Source organism: Sminthopsis crassicaudata, chromosome 5 (genome assembly GCF_048593235.1).
Source record: "Sminthopsis crassicaudata isolate SCR6 chromosome 5, ASM4859323v1, whole genome shotgun sequence".
Taxonomy (NCBI): Eukaryota; Metazoa; Chordata; class Mammalia; order Dasyuromorphia; family Dasyuridae; genus Sminthopsis; species Sminthopsis crassicaudata.
In genome coordinates, this window is record NC_133621.1 from 154,725,055 (window position 1) to 154,746,194 (window position 21,140).

A 21,140-nucleotide genomic window follows, 5' to 3' on the forward strand; every position below is an offset into this window, starting at 1 on the left:
GTCCCTATTCCAAAACCATCTAAGTAGGCATTTAATAAATTCCTTTTGATGATGATAATGATGATGATGATGTTAATCTTTTACTTAGGAAAGTAATTTACCTCATTGGCAAATCATTTTTTACAAGAAAATAATAAATTAAAACTATCTAATTAAACATAGGAGTTATACTAAAATATTATTCTTTTATTAGAACTTTTGTTTAATTAGTCACAATCAACAATTTTATCAGCATGATTATTTCTTCTAACCAAGAAACATCACCATCTGTGTTTGGTTTGTGTTAGAATATAAGCTCCTTGAGGCCTGAGACTGTATTATGTTTCTTTTTATGTCACTATTGTTAACTAAGTTCTTAATACTGGTTGGTTGATTGGTTAGTTTGAATATTTTAACAGAAAAAAATTCCTAAATTGGTCAACCTTATTTTTTAATACTTAACTAGTTATGACTTTGAATTTTAGAGATTTATAGCCCAATACCAGACCCCCTTGACTGAGTTAATTTTTTTCTTTTGTTGGAACAGCCTTTGAGAACCTAAAGTAATAGCCATGCCAGGCTGAGATATCAGAGTTATGCATTAGTGAGAAATCAGCATTACAATTTTGGAATATCACTATGGTATCCATTGATCTGCAAAGATCATTCTTCTGGATCAAATTTCTGTTTCTAGAAGCCTTGTTTAATGATCTTGATTATGATAAAGGATCAACAACTATTGAAAAGTTTGATTTAAAAAATAAAAGTTTTAAGAAGAAATTATTTCAGATCAGCAAATATCTATTCTGCCCAATTTTAAAAGCATTTTTTCTGGAACCATATAGAATCAAATGAGAAATTACCTCTTCCTTTCTTGTTTCACGTGCTTTCTGTACAAACCAGATGACTTTGGCTTGCAGTGATCGTGGAGTACATTCCAGCAAAGTACTGTTATACTCTATGCCATAAGCCAAACGTTCTTCAGTCTTATCTAACACTTCTCCTGTAAAGGAAATTGTGGGGTTAGTACATAATTTCTCTTTCTTTTTTTTTTTTTTTTCTCTCTCACTGATTTTTCTCTGTCACAAACTAAGAAGTTTTGCTCCCTTAAGACCAAATATTGTTTTTTTTTTTTCAGCTTGTCAGGGATGAATCATTTAGATTTAGGTCAATTTAAAAAAGTTATTTAAAGTTAGTATTATGCAAGACATAAATAGAAAAGTAATAGAAAAGTTTTGAGACAGTCAAGAATAAGAGTTTGGCTAAATAACAGTAGGGATGAATAGCTTCCAAAGTCAGTGGTCATAATCAAGAATTTTAACAAAGGAGGTGGTAAATAAACACACTACATGTCTCTATAGAAAATAAAGCAATTCTAGGCAATTCAACTAAATTAGGTATAAGAAATTCAGATGAGAAGGAACTTAAACTTTAGAACTAGGCTTTAAGGCAACCTAAGGCGACCCTTCATGTAAACAATCTGAATAATTGTTATGGAGAAGAAACAAAAAGAAGTAGGTTTAATTCCAAGCCTAGGACTTTATGTAGCAAGCACACTTAAGGTACTACATTCCTAGTGCTGGAATTAGTCTCAGAGTATTGGTAAGCCCATTTCCTGGCATAAAGAAAAGTAGACATAGTTGGTTATAGTAGAGGAATGAGTGATCAGGGAATAAAGCACTCTTGAAAGGTTAAAAAAAAAGTGGAATGAGGAATTTTCAAAGGTACATTCACTATGTGATATAGTTGAAGGAATACTCTATTGAGAGTCAAGAAGGTAAGACTTAGTGTACTGCTTCTGACACTTCTGCTTGACTCTAGACAAGTCACAGCTTTTATGAGCCTCAGTTTCTTCAACTATAACAATTGAGTTACTAATATCTATATTGTTAGAAGGAATAGTTGATACAATGCACATAAAACATTCTGCAAATGTTAATGATCTATATAAATGTTAGACATATATGGTTCTGGAGTATCCATACAAAATATTTACATTAAGGGCAGGGTGACATATTGATTTGAAATATCTATAGAATTTGGTTATGAGTTGTTAATGTTTAGAAACTTGATTTTTCCCATTTAAAAATAATTTCTGTTTAAAGAAACAAGCACTCTTGTTAAGGTCAACTGCAAAGAGAACTATGATTCTTCATATTAGATGTTTAATACTTTTCATTTTGTTTATCTGTAAAGTATGTTTAAAGAAACCAATAGCAATTTATTATGTTCAGATTACCAACAAACTGCTGTCCAAAACATTGCTGAGCTGCATTTCCATGCCGAACATCTTGTCTCCGGAAACGTCTAGAAGGAAAAATTGCAGTGCTTAGAAGACATACAGTTTTCAATTTTCCAGAGTTTAAGATACAACCATCTGCATTACCAGCTCATGGAGAATTTTGCTCTTGAAAAATTGATCAGTCATACTAAACAAGGAGAAAATACGAGTTATGTTGTTTTCTTTACTTCTATCAAATTCTACTAAAGGGAATAATTATATTCTTCAGAAATTAAGAACCATAGAAAAATATATTTTAAACAGCCCCATACAGTTAAATCTGAATCCTAAAGTAAAATTTGTAAAAAAGGACTAACTTACACTTTGTCAAAATAGTGTTATATAATCAGATATTGAAAGGCTTTTCAGTTTGAAATTAACATATAGAGTGATAATAGATATGTGTGGGTCGTCCAGATGATAGGGGTAGAAGAATCATATTAATTTGAAATAAAAACATTAATAAAGTTCCTAAATATAATAAAGTCAATTTCATAAAAATGTATTTGATTCTGAACATTTTGTCTCCATCAGGATAGATCAACATAAAGTTGTTAAGACAGAGCAATATTAATATAACTTATTTTATCTCATTCAGTAGTTGAGAATCAATTATATATGTTAAGAATTCCTATTTTCAGATTTTATCACAGATATTCTAGACTATTCATTAATATTAAAGCTGTATTAGAAAAAAAATTTAAAAAATTATTAACCCATATTTTCTTTCATAAATACCCTCCTGACACAATAGCAGTCTGGTGTAATGGATAAGGGGTCATCCTTGAAGTCCGTAAAATGAGATTAAGACTTGCCTCTGACAAATTAGCTATATGTTTCTGAGTTAGAAACTTAAACTTGAAGTGACACAGGTAGCTCTCTAAGAAACGTTACAAATTTCTTGCTGTTCTGTATTTGTGGAAAAGTTTTTATTTTGGAAATAATAAGCACAGAGGTCTAGACCAAAAAGGCCATATCTTTCTGAAAAACAAATCTCCTTGGCAAATTATCATTTATAGTAAAACTATAAAATACATGCACAGTGATGTATACTAGAATAAAAATGCAGAAAGGGAGCATATTTTCTATGCAACTTAAAGATATGATAGATTTGTTATGTCATTTACACAGGTTTTCCCTTCATTTGCTCAGGTGACAACATTTGCTTCATTGTCTTCTTTATGCCCTATCACAAATTCTCTACAATGTGCTTGTATAGATATACAGATAAAATATGAATATCAAAGGATCCTGCATAATATGTACTGGCTATTTAACTCTTTCTAACTGACAAGTCCATCACTTCTTTTACCTTTCTTTTTCTATCCTTTATTGATTACTACACAAATTTTCAGTAATAATTAGTTTATTCACACCCACCTGTTAGCCTACTCATACCTACCTTTCTGTTGCCCCTATGGTAAGACAACTTTGATTCTTTAAAAAAGAATAGTCTAACTTTGAAGTATCAAAAGAAGGAGGAGTATACGATTTCACAAACAATAATTACAACAAACTTCATATTTACATATGATGATAAGTTTTGTGAAAGGTTTAACATCTTATAATTGAATGTTGACCTTCCAAATAGATTTAAAGAGAAGAAAGAATTTTGAGTGGGGCCCATAGTTGATTAGGAGGAAGACAGAATTCTGGGTTACCTTTTCAGAAATGGTGAAAAATGAATGAGTTGTTTTTAATGAACCTAACCATCTCCCTGAAAGAAAAGCCCATAATTATAACAATGTTTTTTTCTGCCAATTTCTAATAGGAATACAGGCACAAATGTCACATGAGACTGGCAGGCCTGGTGAGTTACAATCTCTATCATTAAAGGGAGAGCTCAAATTGTGTCAGAGATCCATTAGAGAATTGGAATTTCAAAGTATTTTCTTGTAGATATTATAAACTTAGGAGTCACAATATTGTAGTTTACAAAGAATTAAAATTTGCTTCTATAACGTTAGTGCAAATATTTCAACAAAGAAAAAATAAAATCATTAAAAGAAACTTTTAAATTGAAGGATACTATAGATGTAAAATTCTAAAATTAAAAATAAAAGTAAGCTACTATTGATAATAAATCTTAAAATTGAATTCATTTTGAAATATTAGCAAACAAATTTTATGTCTCCTTTTAAATGTAAGCAAGGACTGCATGCTCATTAATTTAGACATTCCACAGAAAGCATTTTTTACACATAGGTATATATAACATGTTTCTGAATCAAACAAAAATATATATACCATAGTTGGGAAAGCATGAGAATTAAAGCAAATGTAACAGACAAATTATTCCTCAAGGTGTGCTTGCTATTTCAGTCACTAGATGTATGATTATGTCTATTAGGCTAGATGGGTATTTATAATTATGTTTACATAAGATTGTTGAATAGTCTCATATCTCAATGGTTATTTAGGAAAACTTTTCACTAAAGGATTGAATAACTCAGGTGGGATCTTGGTACAAGGAAGAATAGAAAAATACTATTTTAGGATTCCCAAGACTTAGAACTTTAAGAAATGAGACAATTTCTGCCATCTTCATATTATTTCATGTCCATATATTCTATAAAAATATTCTGGAACTAAGATATAACCAAACAAATATAAAGCACTATGAGGAAGTTTTGAGTATTTTTCCCCTTCATGATTTGATGTTTAAGGTATCAAGAATAAAGTCTAACTTTGTCTAACTTTGACGTTTCCTTGTGACATGGAAATTAATCAATTCTCAAAGGTTATCATAATGGAACATAAGTTCTGGCAGGTTCTACCAATAGGAAAATCTTTTGCATATAGGATATTTGATAGACTATATGTCTTTTAAAATTTGGAGAGGTCCATCACCAGATGACAAGTAATTGATAACTATTTCAGCCATATTGATTGGAACGAGAACAGCAATTAAGTTATAGAGAATTTGTAAAATTGAAAATATGTATTATGGGAGAGAGAGTCCATAGCAATCAAATTATGAATCACTTTAAAACAAAAACAAAAAGTTTAAAGCAAGAATTGGAGAAGGAAAACAAATTATGGTCAAGAAATTGACAACTCTAAAGACAGACAAATGGGGACAAAAATGAATAATAAACACACATATTTGTTTTAATATTATTGAGAAGACTAAAATAAAGGTATCTCTCATAGAGTTGCAATGTATTATAAATAATAAATAATTCATTACAACAATTTTAAATAATTCTTTGGTATTTGGGGGGTTATATAAATTTAAAAATTTTTCCATTTAGAAACATTATCAAAGAGAGCTAAGAATAAAAAATAGAAAATCAAGAGAAGAAAGTTGGTATGTTTTGAAAGAATTTAGCGATTTTTTTGCTGTACATTAATTTTTCCTCTGTTGGGTCATTTTCACTCTGAGTACAGAGAACTATTTATTTTAATAGCCAGTTTTAATTTCTGCTTCTAGCCAGTTCTTTAGTAAAAATGATCTGTTATAAAAGCAAACAATTTTCCCTTCATGTATTGGAACTTATCCACAAAGACCCCTCTGGGGTAGGTGATGGCTCACAAAATCTGAAGCCATTTGACAGATCTCTATTGCTACTTTATGAAACTAAAATTAGTAAAGTTAATGAGTAAAACTTTTGTTCACATCCTTCACTTCTCACATTTCCTCATATTCCTCATCCTACCTACTTAATTTTCTCTAAGAAAATCTTCACTGGCTTCTTTGTTCCTTTTTTCTCAGTCCCTTTCTGTACTTTCTTCCTTGATGGACCATATCCCAAAACCTATTTCCTTGAACTAATCAGTTATTTAACCTAACTATTCCACCAAAGCAGATAATTATCAACAATCCTCATAGGCATACTAGATGAATATATTACAATATACACAGTGTATGTGTTTGTATAAGTATACACTATATACTACTATACTACAATCAAGCAGTGATTATTAAGACCACTTGGGGGAAGGAGGTAGTATTGCAGAGTGAATAAAGCAATCTTTACAGGATCTATGTTTACTTTCTCATTTCTGATGATTACTCCCTCTGTGAGCATGGGCAATTAATTTAACCATATTCAGCATCATATTCTAAGGATCAGGTGGCGTTGAGGTCCTTCCTGGCTCTTGATCTATGATGTTAAAGTCTGAATTTGCAGAGTCAGGGGTACACCATTATGTAATATTACATATGTTGTCAGATATCTTAATGCATTTATTAGTTTTGTTTATTTTCTCTTATTTCTAAAAAAACAAAACACTTTGTAATATGGGATAGCTCTCTCATAGTGAGAAGAGGATTACAGAGGAATGCAGGCAATATAAAAGTTAAAGACATCTAAATATTTAGTTAAAAAAAACATCAAACAAGTAAAAGTAAACCTACAATCCATTGTTTCTCATTTTATACCTTTACTTTACCTTGTTTTGGATCACTTTATAGAAAACTAACCATTTTCTACATTTAAAAAAATGTTCATATAACTTCATAGGAATTAAGAAATACCTTGATTCCTTGAGAAAGCCCAAAGTTGAGAAAGATTCATGTTGAAGAAAGTTAGGGAATTTTCTTTTGTTACCAAAATGCCAAAGACCTATGCAGAACTATAGTCACTGGAGTTCAGGTGGGGGGGGGATGGGAGGGGGAAGGGGGAGAGAGAGAGAGAGAGAGAGAGAGAGAGAGAGAGAGAGAGAGAGAGAGAGAGAGAGAGAGAGAGAGAGAGAGAGAGAGAGAGAGAGAGAGAGAGAGAGAGAGAGAGAGAGAGAGAGAGAGAGAGAGAGAGAGAGAGAGAGAGAGAGAGAGAGAGGAGAGAGAGAGAGAGAGAGAGAGAGAGAGAGGAGATATCCCTCTGTCTTTCATGTGAACTGAATTAAGTCACACATTTCATTAATTACATAGGTCATGCATTTGCCTAGGAGTTAAAATATTCACTTTCAAATGAAACAGATTAGAAGCAGCTGGCATAGAGGACATGGGGCAAATGCAAGATTTATTTTAGATTTTTTTTTTTCTTTCAAATCTTTGAATCCCTCATGTGTAGTAGCTTGCCATTTTCCCATTTCATGTTTATCTAAACACTTTTTATGCCTTCCGGGCATGGATTTCTAAGACAAGCAGCAATTGATCCAAGGCATGGTGGAAAAAAGTGGATACATCTGTTTCTGCTGGAATTTCTGTATAGCCCATTTAGGACTATTGATTTCCAGGTAAAGGGTAAATTCTGAAAACTTTCGCAAACACAGCACATTTGATTAAATTGTTTTGCAGCTACTTTCAGCACAAGGTTATTCTGTGAAGATTTAAATAATCAATGTCAGACTTCTTTACTCATTCAAAATATCACTTATTCAGCAATGAGGAAACCAGTGTGATATAATAGATTTCTGGGTCTGGAATCAGGAAGATTAACCTTACATCTGCACTTCCAGCACATGGCTTTCTTATGGTTACACATCTATTAAGTGCTGGAAGTTCAAATATGGAACTAAGTTCCTTGACACCATTTTTCTCCAAATACACTCATTTGCGTCTCCTAAAATCTAGAATGCTTATAATTTTATCTGGCCTGGCTAAAATGCCTGTTTCAGGTAATGAGTAATTTATGAAGTAGATGGTTTCCTATATATTTTATACCTAGCCATTATTTTTATGTAACTTTATTATTTTCATAGGTAATGTGTATAATTAAATTAGAAGGCAAACTATTTGCTGCTATCACCAGACCCATTTCACTGCTTTTGAAAGACATCATCCATAAATTGGTTTCATGAGTTCTGGACACAGTTTATCTTGATTTTTTTTTTCCCCCCAAGTACAAAATGTTCTCTTGGAATCTTGAAGGATTTTCCCCCCTTAAAAAATCATTTACTTTCCTGCTTGTGCATAACATTCACTTCATGTCTTATCTCAAAGGCTTTTAAATTTTATTCATTTCCTTGCCTCCCCAATGTCATCTCATAAATTTAATTTCTTCTGCATGCAATTAGGCCTGACTAAGTTTGAAGCTCTCCAGCTTCTACTGTTACAAGAAAATGGGGATAAATAGCTAGAGGAAAGGTTGGGGGTAGAGATGGAATGGAGATGAATGCTATCTTATTTAACACAGTGATGTGTACTGGGAGTTCATGAACTTATGCATAATTAATCTACATAGATACATATGTAATTATCAAGCTATATCTTTATACATATATAGCTATATAAAATTAATGATCATTATTGTTTTCCATATGCTTTTCAGAATAAGAAAAACATTCCATATAATATCCACATAATATCATATACATACATATAATACATATAATACACATAATATCCATCCCACACAACACATACAGAGATGATATAATATTTTATGTCTATTATATATAATATAATATTTATGTCTATAACATATTTGTATATATATACATATATATATGTATATATGTGTATATATATATATATATATATATATATATATATATATATATATATATATATATTATATATATATATATACACATGTATATATCAATTTCAACATCTCAATGACAATATTTAACCAGATATGTTAACACACCGAAGGGTAATTTACAAAAAATCAATCCAGTCTTTTTTTGTTTTTTTATCTACATAGTTCTAGATGCTTTCATTGAGTTTCACTTAAATTGTTTGATTTTAATATCTTTTAACTTCAGAAGACAAGCCTTTGGTAACCATTCTCTAGGGAAGGAAAGTTTTAAATATCAAATAATTATAGTATATGTCAATATGTCATTGAGAAGCCATCATTTTTACCTTTTTTGCATGTGTTCCGGTTGGGTAATAGCGGGAACAGGATATACCATCCCATGCACAGTATGGGTCCCTTGCTAAGCAGCAATCAGCACAAGCTGTACCATACATGTCACACTGATGGAATCGGATTTGGGCCACTGCAGATTCAGATCCAATGTACAACTGTTGCTATAGAAATCAAAAGGAAGAACTTCAAGTGACAAAAATGAACAGTTTCCAATAACCTATAACATAGAGACCCACATCTGAATATCCCTGACAGCATGGATTTCCACTGGAACAGTTTCCAACCACTAATGATACTGCACTCCCTCTCCCCTCCTAAACTTTTTAATCTGAAATGGATATTGACATTCTAATTCTAAAGAGAGTAGGAAGAGACAGTAATGCTTACTTCAGCATAACATGAAGGACAGCAACATTTCACTTCACAAAGTTATAAAATTGCTCCCTAAACTTAAAAAAAAATGTGGGAATCAAAACTCTTAAGAATTAGAAAAGTAGATGAAAATGAAATGAATGATCCTTTTACCATTCAATGTCTAGACAGAATTTTGCTATGATCTAAGAAAATTACAAATGTCCTTTTAAAGATCTCAAGGGGAAAAAATAGACATTTATTTATGTAGACTGTAGACAGCAAATTGATTTCCATTGTCCTTTATTCTTTTTCTCATATTGTACCTGTAATTTCATCAATGTTAGAGAACTCCCCATGAAGAGATTTCTCTGCTGGACATACCAGACCAAAAATATCCATTAAGAACTAATTTATATGCTGTTTTTAAAAAATCAAACAGTTATTTTTTCCATCGGAAAGTAGCTGTATTATCACACACATGTACTTTTGATCTCAATTAATTGTCATACATCATTTCATAGTAACTAATCCACAATGAAAAATACTTACTCTTTTTGAAGAAATTTCCATGGAAATAATAGGAACTGGAACCTGAAAGGGAAAAATTGACCACAATTTATTTTTTTTTTTAATATGTAACATTTAAACAAATGATTGTAAGGAAAGAATAGTGGTAATTTTTTTTCTCAAGGCAATATATAAGTATAAGCTTTGCTAAACAATGCAATATATAATTTAACCAGCTTGGCTGGTTATAAATCTAGAGCTGAAAAGAAACTTGAAGGTAACTTAATTCAGTCTTCTCAATTCATAATTAAAGAAACTGACATAAAGGTAGATCAAAATAAGTTGCCCAAGATCAAACAAGCAGTATTGTAGACAGAATGTGAACCTATACCTTCTGATTCCAGAGGCTTTACACAGAATATAGTACCATTCTAAAAATCTATTTAGCTTTAGTCTTTCACACCCAATTTGTCCACCTATACTCTATGAAAAACCAATGTCTTGTAGGTAAACAGACTACCTTCTTGTTTGAGTACCACTTGGCCACTTTTCTTGTTACCAGTGGAATTCTGGCTGATCTTTTGTGCAATTCTGGAGAAGGAATCTTTGGATGAACTAATTTGATTTCTTAATTATTATTTTTTTATTATTTACTCAGATGCCATTTTTAAGGTTTTGCTGATATAGAAGTAAAGGAACTGAGCTCCTTGCTTCAGAAAATCATTCTGAGTTACACTACTACATTTATATTTTCTGAATGACTAATATGGAAAGTATTTCCAAATGGTTGACCAAAATCTGCCATTTTATATCTGCCTCCCAACTAATATTATCTGTCTATGGAAAGAAGTTAGAAAAGGTATTGCTTCATTAGAATTCAGATTTTTTTCCCCTCAGATATTTTAAGGAAACAAGGTTGTTTTTGTTGTTGTTGTTGCTGTTGTTGTTGTTGTTTGTTTCTTTGTTTGTTTTAAAGAATAAACCTGATGCTAAGGATGATACCATTTACACTCACATATATAAGCTCATTTTCTTATAAAATTGTTTTCTAATATAAGAAAAAAAAGATATTTTAAAATTTAGAATTAAGAAGAAAATAAATAGAATTTTATAATAAAAGGAAAAGAAATAGAAGATATATTATTCTATAATCAATGAAATCAGAGGATAACCTAAAAGTCTAAGAAAAGTTTTAAGGTTTAAAAGTTTTTAAAATCTAGCTTCAAATAAGCATTGATAACCTTAAATTGCATTAAGACTTCTAGTACCCCATATTTTCACACATTTCTATTATCAAGAGGACCTAGTCATGTATTTTTTAAAAAGTAGAAACACTTTGAAAATACTAAGCAGCCTAGAATGTAGCCTTCAGAGAGAATGTTCTATGAAGCATTCTGGAATGGATGAAAAGAAAAAGCAGAGAAATGAGAGACAGAGTAGAATGACCAAATGATAAGTTTATTTTAAGGGAAATTAATATATTTGTACTTTTAGTATTTATCAATTTTTTTGAGTTAAGATATTTATTTCCAAAATGCTCCCTCAAATTTATATTACCTTATAAAAATTAAAACTAGAAAATGCTGGGATTAATTTTCAAGTGGATCAAGAAATAAGTATCATTTTTTATTTTTATATTATAGAATACATTAAAAATATTGGTGTTGGGAAAATGCTACTCTCCTTTTTTGCATAATATATTAAAAGAAAAAATATTATATGCGAATTTTTAACACTGTCTACCTTTAAATTCTTTTGAAACATAATATATAACTTAGGATAAATCGATATTGGGACTAGATTCCTAGGAATATAATTATTTGTTGATTTAAAAAAGTTATCCACACATACTTTGAATACTTGTAGTTCTTCTAGAATTACTTCTTCCATTGATTCTGTTTCCTGGTTGTAAATTGTGATTACTTTTAACACAATACCATTATCTAGAAAAGAAAGAGAAAGCAAGACAATTTTTTTTTCGAATAAATAAATGTGCAGTGATTATTAAAGGAAAATTCTCAAGATCAAAAAAAGGAATTTTGCTTAGCTCATTGTAGAGTACCTTTACAATCCCCCTTCTGTAGCACAATTCCCCCCAAATCATGCCTAATATGACCCAAAAATTAAAACAAAACAAACAAAAAAAACCCCACATATCTGCAGAGCTGTTTTGTTATTCTATATATGTATATCTATCTATCTATCTATCTATCTATCTATCTATCTATGTAAATATATGTACATATACATATAAATACACACAAATACATTTTAATGTCATTCACTAGGATATAATCAAATAAATTAATTTGGCATGAATTATCTGGCTGTATCCCAGTCTATTATCATAATAATAAAGGTAACAGATTCCAAAGTAGCCTAATTTTCACTTGGACTTTCTCTTTGTATATTATTCATATATTCTATACAACATATGTCAATACATTATTACTTGAATATAGTATAAAACTGACACGAACTAGAGTTTCTGATATGGGCTACTAAATAATAAAAAAGGATGATGATGATGATGATAATAACATATTTACTTGATAATCTGCCTTATTTCACTTCTTTCATATAAGTACATCCCTGGAAATATGCTTTTTGGCAAGGAGGGGGAGATGAAGTGAACTAACCAAATAATTTATATAATAACAAAACTGTAAAAAAAGCAGCAACTATAAAAGATTTGAGAATTTTGATCAATGATCAACCATAATGCAACAGATCGTTTGAAATGTTATCCAACTCCTGACAGGGAAGTCCATAGTGATAGACTCAATATATAATAACAGCTATTTTTGGACATGATCAAAGTGGGGACTTTATTTCATATTTTTTAAGTGGATTTTCTTTTCCTTTTTCATTGGTGGGTAAAGTAAAGAAATAATCATTTTCTTTAAAAAAGGCAATTTAAATTTGAAAAGGTAATATATTAAAGATTATTTGCTTTCACTATATGAGTTGAGTGGCAATAAAAGAAGTTGGTTAGACTATGGTATCATAGATATACTGAAGCAATAATAATGATACAGATAACAAAAATCTTGTTATTTTAAATGATAGCAATATCTTATAGCAATAACTTACATCTATATAATGCTTATACTTTGCCAAATGTATTGCTGAAAATATCCTTATGAAGTACTAGTTCAAGTATTATTTTCTACATTTTATAGATGAATAAACTAAGATCTGTGTAATTTCCTGCAGATTCACAGGAAGTGATCAGTGACTATCTCCTCTAACCTATATATAAAAATAATTCATACTGGGAACATTGGAAAAGTGAGATCCAGACTCTTTTGAAAGATCTCCAATGAGGGGAAACTTTCCATCTCTGAGGGTGGGCCTTTTAGGTGTTTTTAATTGTTAGGAATTTTTTTTTCATGACATCAAAATAAATTAGCCTTACAGATCTAACCTCTTTCCTATGAAGATTGATTTCATGACTCTTCTTCCTTCAATCATATCACCAATGACATGGATTCAAGACATTTATCACCCTACTTCCCTTTCTCTGAATGCTCTCCAGTTTAACACTATCCTTTATTTTTTCTCTTTTTTAAAAAAATTAATTAATTAGCTTTTAATATGCATTACTCTATGAATCATGTTAGGAGAGAAAAATCAGAACAAAAGGGAAAAATCATGAAGGGAAAAGAAACAACAAAAAATCTGTTGATGTACATTTAATCTCCATAGTTCTTTTTCTGGATGTAGATGATATTTTTTATCCAAAGCTTATTGAAATTGCCTTGGATCACTGAATCATTAAGAAGAACCAAGTCTTTCATAGTTGATCATCATATATTATTGCTGTTATTGTGTACAATGTATTCCTGGTTCTGTTTGTTTTGCTCAGCATCAATTCATGTAATATTTCTAGGCATTTCTAATCAGCTTGTTTATTACCTTTTATAGAACAATAATATTTTGTTATCTTTATGACAATTTTATAGTCCTTTGGGAATAGTTTCAGAGTGCTCTCCAAAATGATTGGATCATTTCATAATTCCACCAACAATACATTAATGTCCCAGTTTTCTCACATTCCCTCCAACATTTATCATTATTTTTCCTTTCTTAGCCAATCTGAGAATGTGAGATGGTATCTCAGGATTATTTTAATTTGTAATTAATTTGTGAATTCTCTAGTGAATAGTGAATTAGAGCATTTTTTCATATGACTATAGATAGCTTTAATTTTATTATCTGAAAATTTTCTGTTCATGTCCTTTTACCATTTATTAATTGGATTCTTATAAATTTGTATTCTTATAAATTTGACACTATTCTTTATGTATTTTAGAAGGGAGGCCTTTATTAGAAGCACTGAGTATAAAAAATTTTCCCAGCTCTGTACTTCCCTTTTAATCTTGTTTATATTGGGTTTGTTTGTGTAAAACCTTTTAAATTAAATGTAATTGAAGTTATCAATTTGTCTTTTCTTTATGTTCTCTAGTTCTTCTTTGGTCATAAATCCTTCCCTTTTCCAAACATCTGATAGGTAAATTATCCATTGCTCTCCTAACATCTTTTATGTCCAAATCATGTACCCATTTTGACCTTATTTTAGTAAGGGGTGTGAGATGAGGGCCTATGCTGAGGTTCTGACATAGCATTTTCCAGTTTTTTCAAAATAGCCTTTTTAAATTGGGCCTCAGTTTCCTCATCTGTGTTGTGAGGATCAAATGAAATAATAATTATAAAGTGCTTAGCACAGTTCCTAGAACAAAGTAAGTGCTACATAAATGTTATTGTTATTATACTGTATAAAAATTGATTTGTTGAATGCAAATGTATGCCTTTACATTTATTACTAATGAATTTAATCCTGTTAAGTTTAGCATGTCATGATATTTTGAAATTCTATCCTCAGTTTTATGTCTTTTGCAAACTTGGCAAATATATCTTCAATGCTTTTATATAAGTTATTAAGAAAAATTTTAATAAGAGGGCCAAGGTCATATTCCTAGTATATTCCACAAAAGAACTCTTGATGGTTGAAGCAACACCAATACTCTTCAAGACTAGTCATTAAACAATATATTAATCTAACTAAAAGTATTATCTTTTAATCTAATTTACATTTCTCCTCAAAATCATTTTAAAAGGCTTCATGAAATTATTTGCTAAAGTCTAGTCAAACTATATCTAAACACTTCTATGACTTATTTGTTTTGTAATTCTATTTTTAAAAAGAACAAAAAGAATAATAGTCTGGCATGATCAATCCTTGTTAAAGTCTTTAACTCTTTAAAATTATTACTTCTTTGCTACATGATCATTAACCATCTTTCTGACAATTCGTTCTAGTATATCCCCAGTAATTGAAACTAAATTCACTTGCCTAGAATTTGTCATCACATCTATTCTTTTTGATCTTCCTTAATTCTGAGATAACTCTCTGATTTTCTATGACCATTCAAATAGCACTAATTTTGACTTAGCAACTGTATGTCTTAGTCCACTTTCTTAAGATGCTAAATCATCTAGTTCAGGTAATTTAAATTTACAAAGGATGTCTTGGTGATCTCATTACTATCTTCTTATCTTGGCTCTGAACTCCCTATTAGAAGACATTTTTGTTCTGTCATTTCCAGTGCAAAGGTCCTTCTTCTTGTCAGAAAAAAATAGCAGCAAAACAAGAAATGTGCAGCACTGCTTTTTCTTATTTGTCATTTCACATTTATCTCCAGAATTGAAGATGATTCACTTTCCTCCAGTCTAATTTAAAACACACACACACACACACACACACACACATATACACCTATCTTCCTTTCCCCTTTATTTCATCTTAGCATTAGTATTTTTGATACCATCTTTACTCCAACATATCACACTCCAATTTTACCCACTGTTACTTTCTCATGTTCATATCTTTTCAACAAATGAAGTTGGTCAGTTCATTGTTAATTGGAATCAGTCCCTTCAAACTACTTCGTAGTGAATAAGTATTAGAGTTGGTGTCAGAATTCCCATCCCTTAAAATCCAGCACTCTTTCCATTAAACTAAAAGATATAAAAGTGATCTATTGAATTGTAAAGATCTGGAATGCTACCACTCAAAGAGGGTTACCTTGATTATTTTTACATCTCAATGATATCAATGGAGGACACAGATCATTCATAATTATCCTTTACTTGACTCACAGGACTAGACCATCTCCTTTTTGCAAATGTATTTCTTGGATCACACTTAGCTCTGTTTCTATTTTATAATTCCTTTTTAAAAATGTATTGTGGCTTTTTCATATCCATCTTGCACCACTTCATTGCCTTTAAGTTAATATCCAATCTTAATTCTTTGAACATTATTGTGTTCCATGACTCACAGCCACAATACAAAAGCTAAAAGGCTTTACTTTTCCAGTTTTTCCTATATACTTTTACTTTGTTGCCATCTAAAGTTTTTTCCATTAAAATCCTTCAAAACTTCCATAAAGGTTGGGGGGAAATTCCATGTAGAGTTTTTAAAAGGTAATTTCCTTTCATAAACATAGAGAGTAAATGGGAAAAATGATTAAAAATATAATCTCAAAATATTAAGAACAATTTAAGAGTATTTCTAAAACAGTTACATATCCCTCTCTGAAGTCTGGGTTCTTATAATGAATTCTCTTTTAGAAATACACTTTTAGAGTGCCTATTCCCAATTTTGTTTTTGTTCTTTGAACTTTTTTCTTAACATTCTTCTAAAATTCATATTGAATTTTGATGTACTCAAACCATAACTTTCCTTTATTTCTAGTTTAGATAGGAATTATACTTCATTGAAATGTTGGTGAAATTGCTTTGTGTAAAATGTTCATATTTGAAATATTTTGCTATTATGAAAACTTACCTGAAGATTATATAAGAAACAATTATTTTTAAAATTTTCACATGACAAAGCCAAATAAATACAAGTACATTCAAAATATAAGCACTAAATAAAATAATATAAACAATATGAATCAAAAAGAAAGTAAATCACATTTCAAGGCAAATTATTTGATGAATTTTCCAGATACTAGGTTAAAAAAAAAGAATAAACAAGAATTGGAAAGCAATTGATCAAGGCATGTGGAAAAAAGTGGATACATCTGTTTCTGCTGGAATTTCTGTATAGCCCTTTAGGACTATTGATTCCTGTAAAGGTAATTCTGAAAACTTTCGCAAACACAGCATTTGATTAATTGTTTGCAGCAACTTCTCAGCAAGTTATTCTGTGAAGATTTAAATAATCAATGTCAGACTTCTTTACTCATCAAAATATCACTATTCAGCAATGAGGAAACCGAGTGATATAATAGATTTCTGGGTCTGGAATCAGAAGATTAACCTTACACTGCACTTCCAGCACATGGCTTTCTTATGGTTACACTCTATTAAGTGCTGGAAGTTCAATATGGAACTAAGTTCATGACACCATTTTCTCCAAATACCTCATTTGCGTCTCCTAATTCAAATGCTTATAATTCTTATCTGGCTGGAACATGCCTGTTTCAGGTAATGAGTAATTTATGAAGTAGATGGTTCCTATATATTTTATACCTAGCCATTATTTTATGTAACTTATTATTTTCATAGGTAAGTGTATAATTAATTAGAAGGCAAACTATTGCTGCAGTACACAGACCCTTTCACTGCTTTGAAGACATCATCCTAAATTGGTTCATGAGTCTGGACACAGTTTATCTGATTTTTTTTTCCCCAAGTACAAATGTTCTCTTGAATCTGAGGAATTTTCCCCCCTTAAAAATCATTACTTTCCTGCTTGTGCATAACATTCACTTCATGTCTTATCTCAAAGGCTTTTAAATTTTATCATTTCCTTGCCTCCCCAATGTCATCTCATAAATATTAATTCTTCGCATGCATTAGGCCTGACTAAGTTGAAGCTCTCCGTACTTCTGTTACAAGAAAATGGGGATAAATAGCTAGAGGAAGGTTGGGGGTAGAGTGGAATGGAGATGAATGCTATCTTATTTAACACAGTGATGTGTACTGGAGTTCATGAACTTAGCATAATTAATCTACATAGATACATATGTAATATCAAGCTATATCTTTATACATATATAGCTATAAAATTAATGATCATTATTGTTTTCCATATGCTTTTCAGAATAAGAAAAACATTCCATATAATATCACATAATATCATATACATACATATAATACATATAATACACATAATATCCATCCCACACAACACATACAGAGATGATATAATATTTTATGTCTATTATATAATATAATATTTATGTCTATAACATATTTGTATATATATACATATATATGTATATATGTGTATATTATATATATATATATATATATATATATATATTATATATATATATATATATATATATACACATGTATATATCAATTTCAACATCTCAATGACAATATTTAACCAGATATGTTACACACCGAAGGGTAATTTACAAAAATCAATCCAGTCTTTTTTGTTTTTTTATCTACATAGTTCTAGATGCTTTCATGAGTTTCACTAAATTGTTTGATTTTAATATCTTTTAACTTCAGAAGACACGCTTTGGTAACCATTCTCTAGAAGGAAAGTTTTAAATATCAAATAATTATAGTATATGTCAATATGTCATTGAGAAGCCATCATTTTTACCTTTTTGCATGTGTTCCGGTTGGGTAATAGCGGGAACAGGTATACCATCCCATGCACAGTATGGGTCCCTTGCTAAGCAGCAATCAGCACAAGCTGTACCATACATGTCACACTGATGGAATCGATTTGGGCACTGCAGATTCAGATCCAATGTACAACTGTTGCTATAGAAATCAAAAGGAAGAACTTCAAGTGACAAAAATGAACAGTTTTCCAATAACCTATAACATAGAGACCCACATCTGAATATCCCTGACAGCATGGATTTCCACTGGAACAGTTTCCAACCACTAATGATACTGCACTCCCTCTCCCCTCCTAAACTTTTTAATCTGAAATGGATATTGACATTCTAATTCTAAAGAGAGTAGGAAGAGACAGTAATGCTTACTTCAGCATAACATGAAGGACAGCAACATTTCACTTCACAAGTTATAAAATTGCTCCCTAAACTTAAAAAAAAATGTGGAATCAAAACTCTTAAGAATTAGAAAGTAGATGAAAATGAAATGAATGATCCTTTTACCATTCAATGTCTAGACAGAATTTTGCATGATCTATGAAAATTACAAATGTCCTTTTAAAGATCTCAGGGGAAAAAATAGACATTTATTTATGTAGACTGTAGACAGCAAATTGATTTCCATTGTCCTTTATTCTTTTCTCATATTGTACCTGTAATTTCATCAATGTTAGAGAACTCCCCATGAAGAGATTTCTCTGCTGGACATACAGACCCAAAAATATCCATTAAAAACTAATTTATATGCTGTTTTTAAAATCAAACAGTTATTTTTCCATCGGAAAGTAGCTGTATTATCACACACATGTACTTTTGATCTCAATTAATTGTCATACATCATTTCATAGTAACTAATCCACAATGAAAAATACTTACTCTTTTGAAGAAATTTCCATGGAAATAATAGGAACTGGACCTGAAAGGGAAAAATTGACCACAATTTATTTTTTTTAATATGTAACATTTAAACAAATGATTGTAAGGAAAGAATAGTGGTAATTTTTTTTCTCAAGGCAATATATAAGTATAAGCTTTGCTAAACAATGCAATATATAATTTAACCAGCTTGGCTGGTTATAAATCTAGAGCTGAAAAGAAACTTGAAGGTAACTTAATTCAGTCTTCTCAATTCATAATTAAAGAAACTGACATAAAGGTAGATCAAAATAAGTTGCCCAAGATCAAACAAGCAGTATTGTAGACAGAATGTGAACCTATACCTTCTGATTCCAGAGGCTTTACACAGAATATAGTACCATTCTAAAAATCTATTTAGCTTTAGTTTTTCACACCCAATTTGTCCACCTATACTCTATGAAAAACCAATGTCTTGTAGGTAAACAGACTACCTTCTTGTTTGAGTACCACTTGGCCACTTTTCTTGTTACCAGTGGAATTCTGGCTGATCTTTTGTGCAATTCTGGAGAAGGAATCTTTGGATGAACTAATTTGATTTCTTAATTATTATTTTTTTATTATTTACTCAGATGCCATTTTTAAGGTTTTGCTGATATAGAAGTAAAGGAACTGAGCTCCTTGCTTCAGAAAATCATTCTGAGTTACACTACTACATTTATATTTTCTGAATGACTAATATGGAAAGTATTTCCAAATGGTTGACCAAAATCTGCCATTTTATATCTGCCTCCCAACTAATATTATCTGTCTATGGAAAGAAGTTAGAAAAGGTATTGCTTCATTAGAATTCAGATTTTTTTCCCCTCAGATATTTTAAGGAAACAAGGTTGTTTTTGTTGTTGTTGTTGTTGTTGTTGTTGTTGTTTGTTTCTTTGTTTGTTTTAAAGAATAAACCTGATGCTAAGGATGATACCATTTACACTCACATATATAAGCTCATTTTCTTATAAAATTGTTTTCTAATATAAGGAAAAAAAAGATATTTTAAAATTTAGAATTAAGAAGAAAATAAATAGAATTTTATAATAAAAGGAAAAGAAATAGAAGATATATTATTCTATAATCAATGAAATCAGAGGATAACCTAAAAGTCTAAGAAAAGTTTTAAGGTTTAAAAGTTTTTAAAATCTAGCTTCAAATAAGCATTGATAACCTTAAATTGCATTAAGACTTCTAGTACCCCATATTTTCACACATTTCTATTATCAAGAGGACCTAGTCATGTATTTTTTAAAAAGTAGAAACACTTTGAAAATACTAAGCAGCCTAGAATGTAGCCTTCAGAGAGAATGTTCTATGAAGCATTCTGGAATGGATGAAAAGAAAAAGCAGAGAAATGAGAGACAGAGTAGAATGACCAAATGATAAGTTTATTTTAAGGGAAATTAATATATTTGTACTTTTAGTATTTATCAATTTTTTTGAGTTGATATTTATTTCCAAAATGCTCCCTCAAATTTATTTTACCTTATAAAAATTAAAACTAGAAAATGTTGGGATTAATTTTCAAGTGGATCAAGAAATAAGTATCATTTTTTATTTTTATATTATAGAATACATTAAAAATATTGGTGTTGGGAAAATGCTACTCTCCTTTTTTGCATAATATATTAAAAGAAAAAATATTATATGCGAATTTTTAACACTGTCTACCTTTAAATTCTTTTGAAACATAATATA

At 30.2% G+C, this 21,140-nt stretch overlaps 1 protein-coding gene across 1 annotated transcript in view; it reads right to left on the reverse strand.

The window, feature by feature from the left end:
- Positions 1–21,140, reverse strand: part of SEMA3E (semaphorin 3E) — a 352,963-nt gene that overhangs the window by 16,987 nt on the left and 314,836 nt on the right. The window contains exons 14-17 of the mRNA XM_074268509.1: positions 9,925–9,966; positions 9,017–9,182; positions 2,219–2,287; positions 843–982 (exon numbers count right to left, since the gene is read on the reverse strand). Of these exons, the coding sequence (XP_074124610.1) occupies positions 843–982; positions 2,219–2,287; positions 9,017–9,182; positions 9,925–9,966 (417 nt within the window). The remainder of the gene's footprint in view (positions 1–842; positions 983–2,218; positions 2,288–9,016; positions 9,183–9,924; positions 9,967–21,140) is intronic.